Raw genomic sequence first — 16,380 nt, 5'->3', positions numbered from 1 at the left:
TTTAGCCCACAGTGAGTAAAAATGTAACAGGAGCAAACAAACGCACCAAAACTGGTAGAGATTCAGAGGGTTAAATAAAGGACATCCAACAAGTTGTTATCCCTTTTTGTTTCTGGTCTATACGCTAAGCTAACTAGCTGCTGACTTTAGTGTCACATTTAGTGTACAGACATGACTGATATCAAGCTTCTTATTCAACTACCAGCAAGGAAATGTATTTGTTATCATGCATTTTTCTTTTTAAGCAAAGAATTTTAGTTATACAACCTTCTTGTACTTTGAGCTACAGCTGAAATGTGATGCAACTAAACGGGCAATTAGAAACTGAGTGTATGTGCTTGTTCACTCGGTGATAGTGTGTGTGTGTGTGTGTGTGTGTGTGTGTGCGCGCGTCTGTGCATGCGTGCGTGCGTGTGTGTGTGTGTGTGTCCTCCCAGCTGTCAGCCCGATCCTCCGCCGGGAATGATTTCTTGATTGACTGCCCAGTTTGCTCCGAGTGTCGTGTCTGTCTTATCCCACTGCCGACCTGCCAATCAATCACACAGTCCGCAAAAAAGGCACCAATTAAACGGAAGGGAGGGCTGTGCAGGGGGGAAGTGAGAAGGAGAGGACGGGGCGCTCTCTCTCTCTCCTGGGAGAGAGGGAGTAACTCTGCAGCTGTAGCTCATACCTCTGTTTGGAAAGGAAGCCCATAAAACATATCACTACCTCAGTGCTACGTGATGGAGAAACACAATTTCTCTTCATGCTTTATTAAAGACAAGGATTGAGAGGAAAACTGCATCGATTTTGTGACTGCCTGAGCAGATTTAAACTTACCTTACCTTGCATTACCTTGGTATGCCCATATGTTTTCTTTCTTGCTGTAATATATCATAATGAATGGCAATATGGGAAAAGGAAATCAGAAAAAAAAAACAAATGGAAAAGAAAGTGGCATCAGTGTGCCAAGCAAGAATCAATACGTCTCAGTGATTCTAAAACACGTTATTTAGAAATGCTAATGTAAATATTAAATTACCTTTTCAACCACATCTGTATTACAGTCAGGGTAGGAGTTAGTAATTATTTATGCCTGGTAATTTTCCAGCATTTTAATTGTAATACGTGGCTGAGTTAATAGTAAGATAATTATATTATGCAAGATTTGGAAACTGTCGTGATATTAATGAGAAGAATGAAATCTCTCACTATGTAAGGGTTTTTAACACTTTCTACATTTTCCTCCTTTGATCAGATGCGTTTCTACTTCCACATGTCTGGAGATGGCATCGGGACCCTTAGCGTGTTCAGCAAAACCGAAGGACGTCTTGATCTCCTGCTGAACCTGACGGGAGATCAGGGCAACTACTGGCAGATGAGAGAGATCCCGCTGAGCAGCACCGGAGACTTCCAGATCGTGTTCGAGGGCAAGGTGGGCCGAAGTCCAAAGGGTGACATCTGCCTGGATGACATCACTTTCTCTCCAGGGTGTCTTCTCGCCTCCTCTGATGAGCTACCGGACAACACTCCTCCACCTCCTCCAGGTACAAAGTTTGCTTTTGTTTAATTTATGCCGAGCTCTTTTAGGTGTTTGCAGTTTGTTTCCATGTTACTTTACTTCCTACGATTGATCTCTATTTATCATCTTTCAACTTTTTCTTTGGAATTTATCTATATGGAATTATTCTGGAGGGCTTACAAAAGTACATGAGCTATGTTATATATAAATGAGATTGTTTAATAGCTTTATTAACTTTCTGAATAGTTTTTCTTAAGGTATCCTTATTTTTAGCCATGCTAAAGTCCTGGCTCGTGATTGCAGTGGCTCTCTGTGGGTCAGTTGGTTTGGTTTTCACTGAAACTTCTGAACAACTGTTGTATGACTTAAATTTAGTATAAATATCTGTGAGCCATAGGGGATTAATCATAATATCTTTGGTTTTCCCCTGACTTTTCCTGTAGAACCACTTCCAACTGGAACAAAGATGTCCCTTGTTCACTAAAATACATTAAAATCTACATGATAGATTGAGACAGAGTTGAATTCACTCATTTATGTGCCTCTCAGGATGAATTGTACTAACTTTGGTGATCCTCTAACTTTTTTTTAATCACCATCATCTCGCAAAAATGTTGATTTTCTCCACTACTGATGATGATATGCTTAAATTCTCATCAGCCTCAGCTCAGTTGCTCTTTGTGTTTAGAGCTTATCAGCAAATACATGTTAAACTATGATGGTGAATGTGGTTAACACTGGACCTTCTTACCCCTGATGTTTAAATAAAGTCAAGACAGAGCCGACTGTAGACTTACTCTGTTTTGTAATTGCCTTATATCCCCTTACTAAATCCAAGAAGAGGAGATTCCCCTTCTGAACGGGTCTCCCAGGTTTTCTTTTATTTGCTTCCCCTCCGGCAGACGTGCTTCCGTGTCTTTGCAGAGAACTTGGTGTGGGTCATAAAGCACGGACCTCTTTCACAGCAGACGTTTTGACGTGTCGGAGGAGGTCCTGCTCTTGTGCATGCTGGTTCACTGTCATGACTTACTGAGACTGCATGAATGGAAGGGATGTGAGCCGTCATTAATTCCACAAGTCAAAATGTCAACTGTGGAAATAAAAGTCCACTGTTAATGTGGACCTGTAAAATCCAGGGAGACACTGGAGGTGTGTACTGTTAATATATAACAGTAGTAACCTTAAACAGCGTCAGCACAATATAAACTCAAGAGCTAAATTTCACAGTAAGACAAAGATTCAACAAGGCAGGGTCCTTGGCAAACAGGAATTACAGTAAAAACCTTCTTGCTTGAACTGAGCCTGTAATGAATTGCCAGGATATTTCTGCAAAAGCCTTGATGCCCAGATGAAGGCCAGGGTGTAGCTGGAACATATTGGTTTTTCTTATTGCTCCTGAAAGCCCTGGCCATTTAATAATGGCTTTTTAATTCCGCTGTGGCAGGGAGAGTGCCAGGACTGTAGTCCCTTTCCTACTTTCAGTAAATAGCTGTACGACGGTTTCCCTTGAGGACTGTTTCCTTATATGAGCGTTTTATCACAGTGGTGAAAAATGATTGTCAGTGCGAGGAGAATGTAGCTGCAGAGCCTCAAGTGCCAAATTAAATTGTTTTCCAGATTTAGAAAGGATATTACACCACTATGATGTAGATTATTGCAGTTGTGATGACTTTCACTATGATAGTTTGCTTATATGGGTGATCAGAGAATTAATGGCTGCTGGGATATTTCAACATCGCCTTCATTTGGAAGGTGAAAATGAGCGATTTAGGAAATTGATGTGATATTTATAATGAAATTGAAAAACTAAAGCTGAGCTAGAGACATACCACAGAACGTGTGTCGGACCGCCTGAAAATTGAGGTTTCCAGTGAACATGTAGTAACACAACAGAGTGTTGCATATTTGGGTTTTTAAGCCTTTGTGAATCTTTAGTTTTCCATGACATACTAGTCTTTATTAAAAAAAATACATTTACATGAAGCGCTGAATTATGTTCCATCATTCCCAAATATGAGCAGCTGATCAGTAACATCCTGTTTAAACTGGAGTTACGTTTATATACGCAAGAAATGACATTAAAGAAGACGTTTTCTTCTGACATGAAGCAAAAATGAGGACAATTTTCAGTGAACTGCTGAAGAGAAACACTCCCTTGACATGGTGTCTAAGCATTGACTAAAGTGAACCCATGGTTGTCTGTGTCTCAGACTTGGGAACTATTCAGCTATTAGAAGTTCCTCTGCATCCCTTACATTTTTTATGAGGGAACCCTTGAAAAGGCGAGAGAAAACAACAAGAGCTGATTTATTGCCATTGTCACGGTGGCTATAATTGGCCTATTAAATGTATTGCCTTGCTCTTGTATTGGATATTGGGGAGAGGAGAGAATTTCTGGATCGTCTGTGCACAGAAAGGGATAAAACTTTAAAGCTCCCTGTCAGTTTGACCTGGAAAAGGCTTCTCTTCGGCTGTAGTGTGATGTGCAGGATTTTCCTTACAGTTGTCTCTTTCTCTTACTTCTCTCACTGCATCACAGCCTCTTTACATTCGTCTGTATTATTGCTTACAGTGAATAGTTAGATTCCAGCAGTGCAGGAGTGTACAGTCACTAGTGTGGAAGCAGAATGGTCTCAGTAATGCAGATCTGTGGCTAATGAGGCGTCCATGTTAATGCTTTTAATTCCATCGAGGGTCTGAATAATAGTTTATTATCTTAGCCTGCTGCTCTGCTTGATGCCTTTACTGATGTTATATTCCTTAAGACTGGGAAACCTAATTCCTGTCTTGAGGATGGTAACAGCATCAGTGGCTGCTGAAACAAGCTGTCGATTCACAAAAGTTTTCTGCAAATGCTGACATTTTAAGAACCTGTACAAATGAATTTCACAACTGAATGACTAGACACTGTGTGAGCAAAGTGAGAAAATGTAGTTCCTCTTGTGATTTGAATGAAGTTTCCCCTTGAGACATAATGCTAAAACACGTGCACTTACTTTTGGTGCATTTTAGGTTTTTTGAATTTTGCTTGTACACACACCTAAAGCAACAACATTAATACGCTTATATACACAGTACAACATTAAAACCACCTGCTGAATGTTGTGTATTTCCACCTTGTGCTACAAAAATGGCGGCTCTGACGTGTTCAGGTATGAACATTGGAGCTCTCCTGTGGTATCTGGCTGGGACATTGGCAGCAGATCCTTTGGCTTTTTCCGGCACGTTCTGTGGATGCTCGATCAGATTGGGATCTGGGGAGTTTAGTGACCTTGGAGTTGTGGTTGTTTTCCCCAAGCTCTTCCTGCAGAACATTGCATTTGAACTTGATCAGTGTTTTCGACTTCACCTGTTGGTGGTCTTAATATTATGGCTGACTGGTGTATACATGTACACATTTATATTATTGTGCGTAACTAATAGATCAGCTTCAGTGCTCAAACATGGGAGTTGACAGAAGCTTGTGGAAGTATTTCAGTACAGAATTTGTAGTTTAAGAAATACTAGACAAAAAAACTATAGTGGGGCTGAAAAGGGCAGAAAATGTGTTTTTCTTCTTTTTCAAAACACGACAGGATCATTTTCTGAACAAGTAAAGGCGGAGCAAAGAACGCAGGCTCAAAAGGGAGGCAAAGTGATTCTAGAGGATGGAGGGATGTGAAGCGTTCTTGAAGGTTAAGTCAAGGAGTAGCAGCACTGCCCCGACAGTGAAGGGAAGTTCATCCTGCCATTAAGGAGCCATGAGGGGGAAGAGTTGTGGATGAAGGAGAAACCTGCTCCCTGTGTGTCTTAGCAGCTGCAAGCTGCAGAGGACGTACAGTGATACTGATGAGAGCAGAGACAGCAGGAACTGTAATTACATACCGCAGCTCCTCCTCATGGGCTTTTTCTTTCACAGCTCCAGTCTGTATATTACCACCATATACGTGACAGAGCAGAAAGACAGACAGCATTTGACCTCATCGCACACATGTTTAATGTCTGTGGCTGAGCATTTATCTCAACATTAGCATGAAACTGTAAAACAAAAGGTGTAGAAACCGTTAATGTCGTAATGGTACTATCATCATACAGTCACAGTTCAGAGATTTTTATGTATCATAGCACATGTGCAGGTATGCATATGTACGTGTGTGTGTGTGTGTGGGTGTGTGTGTGAATGTCAACGGCATAGAGCAATAAGAGAAAATTCGGCAAATGCTTAACAGTAGATTTAGAATGCAAGCAAATCAGAGTTAAGTACTCACCAAATTTAATGTCTTCTCATTCTCTGCTTGAGTCACTGCCCTACCACGCTTTTGAAAATGGGCAGCAGAAATCTCGACCTAATTAAACAGCTGAAAACGTTTATTGCATCTGCTGCAAGAGAATCATGGAGGTCGTTAAGTTAAGCTTCACCAGCAAAATAAGTTTTTAAATCCATTGGTAGTGCAGCGCATGAGAACAAAACGGTCTTATTTTTGATATTTTTTTTCGTGTAATTCATTCTAGAAATATCACATCAAGTATGAAGAAACCTATAAGGAATGTTAATGTTTAAAACCACCTACAGTTCGTGGTCACATTATTAGGAACACCAATGTGAAATAATGCAGTCTAATTATCAGTTCTGCCATAATTTCTGTCTTAACAAAACTCATGATGTTATATATTCCATAGTGGGATCGTAGTTACAGGTGATGTTCTACTCTAAGACATTCTAGGTGGTGTTTGTAAAGTACTGGAATGATTAAACAACATACCAGGCATGTTTCATTGGCACCACAGGATAACTTCATTGCATCTGTCAGATTAAGATTTCAGATTCAGACTTTGTGTTTTTTGTTTTTCAATGTTTATCTCAAGCACCATTTTTGCACCAGGGGGCAGTATGTGACCCAGGGTGTCTGGCTTACATACCCTATGTGAGGACTGTGGGTCCCTGGTGAGAAGATCACATTGCTTACAACAATGTAAGCCCCAGAGGTATCCATGTTACAAGACGTGTACTGGAATTAATGAGGACAAATTAGTGGCAGGTAAACAGAGACTGTTGTGGGAGATGCGGTATGTTATTAGCTTCAAAACTGTGCATTTCCTTTATAATGAATCCGTGTACAGGCAGCCTGACTTCACTGTCAGTGGCTGTGGCTTCCTGGCTTCCTATGTGCCTTTGTTGGGGCACATTGCTTCTGGTCCTGTGCATCTGAAGAGGAACAAAGGATTAGGAAAGACTTATACCCCTTTCTCTCCTTTAATTACAGGGACCACCCCTCTTCATCACGCCTCATATCCCTTTCTAACACTCCCCTAAGCCAAGCACTCACCCCACTGGAATGCCTGGCTCCAAAAGAAGCAGATTCTTCCCCCCTCCGGCACCGCCACCCAATGATACAGTGATTTGGGCTTACAGCTCCATGCTCCTTTGTCTTGCTAAGCCTCTTAAAGAGACCCTGATGCTGCATGCAGATGGTCCCCCTACTCTTGAGTTGACTTCTTATGCTGTGAAGTTAACACTCAACTCTTGTGGTGCTGTTTAAGCTGGTGAAGTACATATTAGCTGTTTTGCTGGGAAAACTCGCGAAATACACATATTAGTTTTTTTTTACTGGGAAAAAGCTTAAAACCTTGATGAGCTGTGTTAAAAGTCTACAAACCACCATCCCTAAACCTGAAGAATTTACATATTACATCAGTTTTGTTTAATATGTACAAAAGAAATGCCAAGTTGCAGTTTTAGGTTGTAGATTACTTGGAGAAATAACTTCCTGGTATCTTGTTCGTACACGTTTTTGCTTTTATATGGGTTAAACGATGGAGATGTAAAGCGGAAATAGTCTGTAGATGTATGCTAAGCTAACTGGCTTCTGGCTGTAGTTTCGTATTCCATTCACACACTATACAATCTATGGTACAGACATGAGATTGACACGTATTCCAAAAATGTCAAACTATTCTTTATCTGTATAGTCTGTCTTTTATGTCTTGTTTTCCTCCTCTCATGTTGACCTCTGTCCTCAAGGTCTCTCTCACTTAACCCTCCTAATATAAAGCAGTTTCTGGGCATTCTTTTTGCTTTACTCCCATTTTTACTGCCATATAAAGTCTCTTATTAAAACAGCACAACCGCTACTAGAAGCATGGACACAGCTGTAATGCCTTAAATGATCCAAACTGAAGTTGAATTTCTTTGATAATTTACTTTACAAAAATTGATCGACAGACATGGGAGCAGCCAATCTTCTAATTTAACTCCTGACAAGAAAGTAAATAAGTGTATTTCCCCAAGCTATTCCTTAACTGTACGATGTCGTTTGTGTCCCTCCCCACAGTCTTGACCTCTGACTCCAAGGTCTTTCTCTTTTAAATAAGACACTGTCAACACATGTTAGCATGCTTGTCATTAGACCCCAGAACTACATTAAGCTACATTGACCTTCACGGCTAATCTAATATTGTACGTATAAGAAAATGTATGATAAATTGCATTTTGTTTCCAGGGTCCTGTCCTTCAGGCTTCCTGCTTTGTGAAAACGGCCGGTGTTACGCTCCAGGGCAGAGCTGTGACTTTACAGATGATTGTGGCGATGGCACCGATGAAAAGGATTGTGGGACTTCCTGCTCCTTTGAGAACGGTCGCTGTGGCTGGAAGAGCTCCCTGGCTGATAATTTTGATTGGACGCTGGGTACTGGATCTGTCCAAAGCATACGACCTCCATATGATCACACGCTGATGGACGAGAACGGTACGTGTTTATTTGGTTTCCTGGTGGACTCATTTATAAATTATAGAATTGTTCATTTCCCAGTTTCTGATTTAAAAAGTTTGGTCCCTTACTGCTTTAGCCCTCTTTGGATTAGCATTGTATAATTGAACAGGCGCAACTTCACGTCTGTGTTTTGTGTAATCAGAGAATGAAACTGCGCTAGTTTAAAAAAAAAAAAAGTTCACCTGTTAAAGCCAAACTGCTGTGGTAGCTCTCCTCCATGTTTAATTCATGTTTTACCCACCTTAAAGACAAAATCAATAATCTACTTCTCAGTCTGTGAAAGTACAGCAGATGTGAATTCAGGTGATTGATGCAGGGCTGGAATTCCATTATACAATGCGCATGGTAAGAAGCCATACGCATGAATAAATAAACACATATGCACATTTGCACACAAAGAGCTCTTAAGAAGGTTTTCCATTTAAGCATTTTAAAATGAACCCTAAAGACTTTAGTCCTGGTTTATTTGGTGATCCTTTCTGGTTACTGTGGGTTATTACAGCAGCAAACACTAGTTGAGTAGCTATTTTAATAAGAGAAACAATAGAAGAGCAATCAGACAAACAGTGTTTTAATGAAGAAGTCACACAATAATGATTACAGCTGATCTGATGTCATGCTGTGCAAGATGCCACAGCAGGACACAAGGAGTCTATTACCTACAAGAAGAAGAAGAAGAAGAAGAAGAATGGCTTGCTGGGGCTGCTTTTTTCATTACTTCCTTGCAAACACAGAGTTGTTATCATAAAAAAAAAAGACCATGTCTTGTGGTCAGTGCTAACTGTGGAGACAAATACATTGTACTCTACTGTACAGAGCCAGCCTGTTTCATGAACTTATTTCAATGCGGCTGCATCTGTGGGAAAGCTGCATCATTTCTTCTAAAGCCAATTCAAATCCAGGAAGATGGACTGAAAGTAAAGATTCAGTCAGAATGAATATTGCTGAAAAGTGTAGACCATAAATAATATCAACAGAGTTTCAGTGTGTGATTTGGGGAAGGCAATATAGGTCTGAAAACATTACAGAGGGACAAAAGACACCGTTTTACAAAACAGTTTTCTCATTCAATTTCAATAAATAACTGTGGCGTCAAACAGCCGCAAGATCCATAGCGAGAGAGCATAATTATGCAGGTGGAACAGCGCTGGAAGCTTCATTATGCTGAGACAGTTCATAAGTTGCAGTTAACTCATGTGTCCTCCATATGAGTCCTGAACTCCATCACAGCTGTTTCACACAATTTTAACTGCTGGCAAAGTTAGACTGTTATCACACATGGACAGAATTTTCAGTGATCAGTGAAATCATAAATAAACTGGGCTAATAGATGGAGGAACATTATTGCAAAACTGACCTTTGTCTGAATGACAGAATGTCGTCACTTTAACAGATCGATGAAGCTGCTATGTTACATATTTAATGCCTGTAAGAGCTTCAGAGTATAATTGCATGTATTTGCAGAAGGACACAGCAGTCCTCCCTTTGTTTTCTATTTGTTTCTCAGCTTTTTTTCCCCCCTTCTTTGTGAGTTTGATTTAACTGAGAAACTTTGAGTGGTCCCCTGTGTCAAAAGCCAGTGAGACATTAAGCATTGTGTCAGAGATTACTTCATGGCTCCTGGCCCTCATTCCCCCAAATACAATTCCCGTGACCTTGCTGTGATTTGTCAGTGGCTGCCGGTACAGAGATACTTATCAATTCCTCTCCGCTCGCTGCCCTCCTCCTTCATTTCTTCTCCTCTTTTCTCTCCCTTTAGGTCATTTTGTCTATCTGGGAGCTACACCGGTGGGACTGAAAGGCGATAAAACTCATATTAGGAGCTCTGTTTGGAAAGAGTCTAGTGCCATCTGCAAGCTCTCCTTCTGGTACTACCTTTCCCATAAGGCCTCGGGAACCATCCGACTGCTGATCAAGGTAAACCTTCTGCAGGAGTGTGTTCAGATTTAGAACTCTGCTTGCACACACTCGTGATAAGAGACCATTCCAGTCCATTAGAGTTCAGAAAAGATCCACTGCCGTCTGTCAAGTGTGGTTACCATGGTTACTCTCAGTCAGAAGTAGAGTCTGATTATATTAAATTATGCTAATGGGGAGAGTAATCACATCATAAGGGCACTGCTGTCTCAGGGTCTCAGTAATTTGGTAAAGAGAGAGGTGACGCTGTCTTTCTTCCAGTGTTTGATCTATAGGGGGGAGGTGGGTGAGAATGATGGGGGTCAGAGTCAGCCCTCGGCCCAGAGCAACCCAACCCCACCATCTGGACGCACTCCATCCTTGGCAGCTCTGGAGGCTTCTTCTTGCTTGTTAGCCGTTGAGTCGTCTAGTTTGTGTATGCGTGGTTGACTTTCAGGGATTAAGGTTTCTGCTTGTAGCTTTCCGCCATTTAAATTCGGCTCCATCCTGTGGTCTGTGCGCTCTCTACTTCTTTTAACTTCCTCTAGGTTTCACTCAAGGTTAAGGTGTAGGCGTCGTATAGGAGCAGATTCATTTCTCCACGTAGGAATGTGTCGTTAAAAACACATTCCGGTATGCGCGTCGCGTGCAGGATTATTATTGCGTCCTTGCGTGTGCTGCAGAAACTGTTTTATGCAGGTTGCAAAACAGGTCAGCAAGCAATCATGTAGATTTTAAGTGTTTTTTTTTTTTCTTCTTTTAAATCCAAGCAGCAAGAAGTAGAACCCTACCTTGCAAAATTTACATATCATTACACCAATGCTATTTCATGCTGCTCCCACTAACAAGCATTGCCCATGCAGCTAAAGCATTATACAAGTTAGTCCTCTGTGCCACAGTCACTGAGTCACACTGTTCAATTGGTCGACATGTGCTTTCGTTATGAACACAACACAGTAGTTTGTTTTGATTGAACCCCTGCAGTTGAGAATATTTGCTCGCATGCCAACATTGTGGCTAAATATATGCACATTTAGTCATGTTTAGGCAGTGTTTACTAAAAAACCTGCAGTGCCAGGCTGTTTGAGGAAATTATTTTGCCATTTCAGTGATAAAAGTTTACATGTTTGTATCATTTTTTAAAGATTTATGTCATTAATAGGAACCTGTTGGCTTGTGCTGAAGTCAAATGTAATGCAGTTAAGCCAAAAATATTGAATATTATCAGCAGAATCATTTAAAAGTACACAAACTTAACATATACTAATGAGCCACAACATTAAAACAGGTAAAGTAAATAGTTTATCAATCATCTTGTTTCAATGCAATGTATTGCTGGGAAACCTTGGGTCCTTTGGCATGTACTACACACCTGAGCGCTGTAGCAGACAAGCACACTCCCCCCACATCAAGGCATTACCAGATGGCAACAGCTTTGCCCAGCAGGAGTATTTGCCCTGCTACACCAAAAAATATGCTCAGAAATCCCTCAAGGAACACGACAAAGAGCATAAAGCCTTGACCAGACCTCCAAACTCCCTAGACCCCAATCTGATTGAGCACCACAACAGTTCTGATCAATGGAGACTCCACCTTGTGACCCGTAATAACCAAAGGATCTGCTTCCAATCAGACACCCCAGGACACCTCCAGAGATCCTGTGTTCGTGCTCAGACAGGTCAGGGCTGTTTTGGTGTCAAAAGGGAGAACCTTGTGGTGCTTGTCAGTGTTTCTTCTTGTGTTTCTCATACACTCATCATAGCACCTGTGGACATACAGTAGATGTTTAATTTACGAGTGCCGGTTTTCAATCATTTAGTGAACAAATGCTGTTGATTCCACTTTAAATCTTGATGTAGACAGGATGCCGCTGATCTTAGAAATACCAATGATGGGGGATTTCTTCAGTTTTTCCATCAAGCCCGCTGACTGTTTGATTGATTATGTGACTCCCTGAGCGGCAGGAGATGATGAATGCGTGCGGGCTACTTTACATGTCCTCTTTCACATATGGATGGGAAATGTAAAACTCGGCCTTTTAAGAGAAAGGTCAGCTCTCGGCATGGAAATGAAGCAGAGGGATCATTTATGCACAGACATAAGAGGTGCTGAGTTCAGAGGTCGTCTTCTATGATTTTAGACATCGAGCGAAGTGTGTGTGTGTGTGTGTGTGAGAGAGAGAGAGAACCCACCCTGTTTAATGTTGCTATAGCTTCCCATGCCACATAAATGATGTTAAGTGCACGTATGACCTAGAAAGTTCAAAGACATTAGCACTTACAGATTATTGCTTTGTGCTATCATTTACAGCATTATAGCATTTTTATAGCCTCGATGTTGCCTTGAGTCCAAGCAGCTACATAAATACAAACTCGGACACACATTTGCACAAACGAGAGCAGAAGCACACACACGCACGCACTCCGCAAGTATCACAGAGTAAGTACGACGTGAGCCGTCTTTAAAGGTTGATTGAAGAACAAAGGGAGTTGTGATAATGACACTGGAGACACAGAGTGGGAGGGATGGGACTATGTTTACCTGGCAAGTGTTTCCCCCTGTGAAGTTCACAAAGGGCTCAGCAGACCTGTCTATTTATATCTACAGGGTTGTGAACTGCTCCTGAGAGTCATTATTCATTTTACTGATTTAGTGTCTGTCCTCAACAGCAGAGTGGACTGGAAATGTAAAGTGAGGAATTAAACAGTGGCTCAGAGTGACCGAAGTACTGTAAGGCTGCTAATTATCAAGCTGCCAAGCCGCCGCATGTAACAAGTCTGCATGCTTGTGTGGTACTGCATGTGCGTACAAAGTCTAAAATCTAGAATAAGTTTGTTTCACAGAAATTATGTTTATTCATAACATAAATGTATTAAAAGGACAACAGCACAAAGTGTACTTTATTTTTAAGGATTCACAAAATGAGATGAGCTAATCAAAACTCAATTCTAGGTTTTGGGACAGGGATAGCATTATACTTGCATAACTTTTGTTTGAGTCAGACATACCGATTGAGGTAAAACAGCAAGGTATGAGGAGGGTCTGGTGATGAAAGAGAAGAATTAGACGAAAGGTTCAAAACGCTTCTCGTCTGTTAAAAGTGAAACTACAGCAAGCAGGTGGTTAGCTCAGCTCAGAGAAAAGATTCAAAACAGCTTTGGGTGTTTGAAAGTAGCAAAACCTCCTTGTACCCTTTTCTATGAATCAGTATCTGAATGTGTCGGCTTCATCTCTGAAAGAGCACCAAGAGGCTTTTTTACATTAGCTCTCAATATGCGTTAGGTTAAATGTTCTTTTTTGTGACTAAACATAGTGTGCTGTAACTTGAACATACCTGTTGTAACGTCACAATGGCAACAGTTCTGTATCACACAACTCTGAACTCCACGTTAACAGATTGGCACGCACAAGCGACATACTTTGAATTGTGTGAAGCAATGTCAGCTTAATACTGATCCAAAAACATTATAAAGTGTACAAAAGACAAAGTTTGGAGCCTTTCTCATTCACTTTACTGCACTGAAGATAGTCTTCAGGTTAGATTTATTGAAACTCAACAATGATAAATGTCCAGGTTTGACAAAACACTGACACATTAACAAGAGCTGACATGTAATTTGTTGCTTCCACCTGTTTGTAGGAATCTTTGTGTTTACTGATATCTGCAGCATCATTCTGAGCGTCGCCAAAGAAATAGTTGCGTACATGTATGCAGTGAAACAACCAAAGTAACTGGTGGCTCTCTTTGTCATTGAATGAAGCAGTGAAGAACAACGTAGACGTGACCTGCGTGAATGACTGCCATAACTTGATTATAAATGATTCCACAAATGTCAGGTATCCAATGTCTGAAAAGGGCTTCATTTTAAGTGTTGAAAGTCTGAAAATGAAAGGTTAACCTAACCAGCTGCTAGCATTAGGATTTACTGCACAGAGAAGAGAGTGTTCTCAGCAACACACAAGTGATATAGAAGAAGAGCGTGGAAACACATTGTGTGCTTCTATATTCTTTCATTTCTCAACAGCATTAACATTTCATCTTAGAGAACTGTATTCTTCCTCTTTCCTTTTCATGCAGCGAATACGCTGCTTACCCTCTCAGACATCATGTATGTTTAATATTTCGTGAAAGCAGGCTGTTTGTTTGCCTCACTGACAGATGCATTTTGAATCATCTTATGATGACAGAGAGGAGTTACTACACAGCCTGCTATTTGCTCATTTATACCCTTATGTATGGTGTTGTGGCTTCAAATGCGGCCTGCCGTCATTGTGAGTCAAACATCCACTAGTAAGCCAAAGAGCAGATCTTCTACCCAAGTAAAATATAGCATGACAAGTCTAATGATTTGAACATGTTCTTGATATGAAACATATTCATGTCACGAAAACAATTTGCTAATATCCCCTCAGTACTGGAACATCTTTTAACTTAGCAGAGACTGAGGAGAAAGAAGTGGATGCGCTCCGAATTGAAGGTGAGACGACAGAAACACAGCTGCCAGCGGTTCTGTAAAATGAAAAAGCCATGAAACACAAATTGGATTTCAGCTTAGTGGAACATTCAGAATATGGTTAAGACAATGGGGGTTTCAGAATTACAATAAAACAGGCATTTTGTTGTGATTGCAGCTTTGTTTCCATGTTGGTTTTTTGGCCTTTTGACTTCCAGCGGGGGGATAATAAAAATGAAATTATGCAAATGTATATCTAGTCTTCACTTTGAGCAAACTGAATTTGTGGCTACGCTGCCTTTGAATGGGAGCTCCGGAAATGAAGCTTCAAATTGATCGAATAAATGCCTGGACTGATAGGCCACCCAGACATCAAGTGTGAGCTACGTGTACTGGTATCATACACTCGTCAGTCGCTCTAAGGCTGCTTTTATAGATTGAGCCTTTACTCCATGACATAAATCTGGATAAGTCCTGCTGTAACGCTGCCTATTAATCTGTGCTCAACTCTCACAGTAACAAGATTATTTCAAGCCAGGGCTCCGTTGGTATAAAGCAGAGGAGACAGCCTGTGCATGCCTCACCCAAGGGTGCATTTTAATAGGCTTTCAAACTGCAGTGTAGAATGTGACATTGCTTGTCCTCTGGTTTTGAGTACATTAGACCAGGTCTCCTTTCACTGCAGTCAAGCCTCTGGTCACATTTAGCAGCTTCAAGTGCGATGTCTTATTTTGTGAGAGCGGACTTGTTCTTCTGCAACGTCTCGAAAGTTTCGCCCTGCCGCGATTGATTCCACTCGACCCTGAATTAATTATGTGACGTTATAGACCCGCAGTAATTCTGTCACCTTACAAAGACCAGAGGACGAGGAAGCTGTTATAAATTATTGCAGAGCTCCACCAGTCTTAATATTAGACTCATGAACTTCAGCAGGATGGGTAGGTAAATCTATACTTTCCACTATTAAACACTCTTTGGTTTAACCAGGCACGGCTTCCCTGTATTGACCTGCAGCTTAAATAGACTTTTAACGATCACTTCAATCACCTCAACTGAGAACCTACTAGAAAGAGTGTGAGTGTGTGCATGCATATTTCTAAAAAGATCTGTGTAAGTTGGATGCAAGTCGTAACTGGGCCGATTCAATCCATATTGCCTCCGCTTGCCAGCAATGGATGTCAGCTTGATGTGTGAGGCTTGCATTGTACTTCATTCTTATTCTTTGCTTAACGCTTCTGCGGATCTCGGCCCTGTTGGAGGTCCGTCTTGTTGACTGAATGGGCCACGGTTCCAGATGCTTCCAATACAAAAGTTTAAAAAAAAAGAGGCTGTGGTGGCTATTTGTTCTAGGTGGGGAAGTTATCCAGACAAGCAATTGCCAAGCTACACACTTAAACCCCATCTCTGACTACTTGTGTTGAATAGAACTGAAAACTGCTGATTGAAAACATTTCTGATGAATCACGAATGTCACCTTTGTGTGACTTCTCCCGACAATCAGAGGAGAAATCAGGCCTTGGACTTTTGTCTGACACGATGTTTGGCTCAGATTATTTAGTCATATAGAGTTCCAGTTTGAAATCTTCAGAACTGCTGACAGACTCATCTGGTCCACTTCGATTAATATCAAACAAGTTTGATGTTTATAAGTAAAAAATTGGTTGTGGTGGACACTGTTGCCAAGCAACAAGCCCTTGATGCTAATGTTAGCTTCAGATATTAAAACTGATAGTTAAAGTCGTAGCTCCAGTTCACGCTGAAGAACCTGTGTTGATGGCAT

The 16,380-nt window shown here is 41.0% G+C and overlaps 1 protein-coding gene across 1 annotated transcript in view; it reads left to right on the top strand.

Annotated features, from left to right (window-relative positions):
- Positions 1 to 16,380, top strand: part of malrd1 (MAM and LDL receptor class A domain containing 1) — a 67,781-nt gene that overhangs the window by 31,814 nt on the left and 19,587 nt on the right. The window contains exons 18-20 of the mRNA XM_008291337.1: positions 1,238 to 1,494; positions 7,949 to 8,226; positions 10,010 to 10,167. Of these exons, the coding sequence (XP_008289559.1) occupies positions 1,238 to 1,494; positions 7,949 to 8,226; positions 10,010 to 10,167 (693 nt within the window). The remainder of the gene's footprint in view (positions 1 to 1,237; positions 1,495 to 7,948; positions 8,227 to 10,009; positions 10,168 to 16,380) is intronic.

Source organism: Stegastes partitus, unplaced genomic scaffold, assembly GCF_000690725.1.
Source record: "Stegastes partitus isolate 25-593 unplaced genomic scaffold, Stegastes_partitus-1.0.2 Scaffold736, whole genome shotgun sequence".
In the NCBI taxonomy this organism is placed as follows: domain Eukaryota; kingdom Metazoa; phylum Chordata; class Actinopteri; family Pomacentridae; genus Stegastes; species Stegastes partitus.
This window is presented reverse-complemented; position numbering and strand designations above follow the sequence as displayed.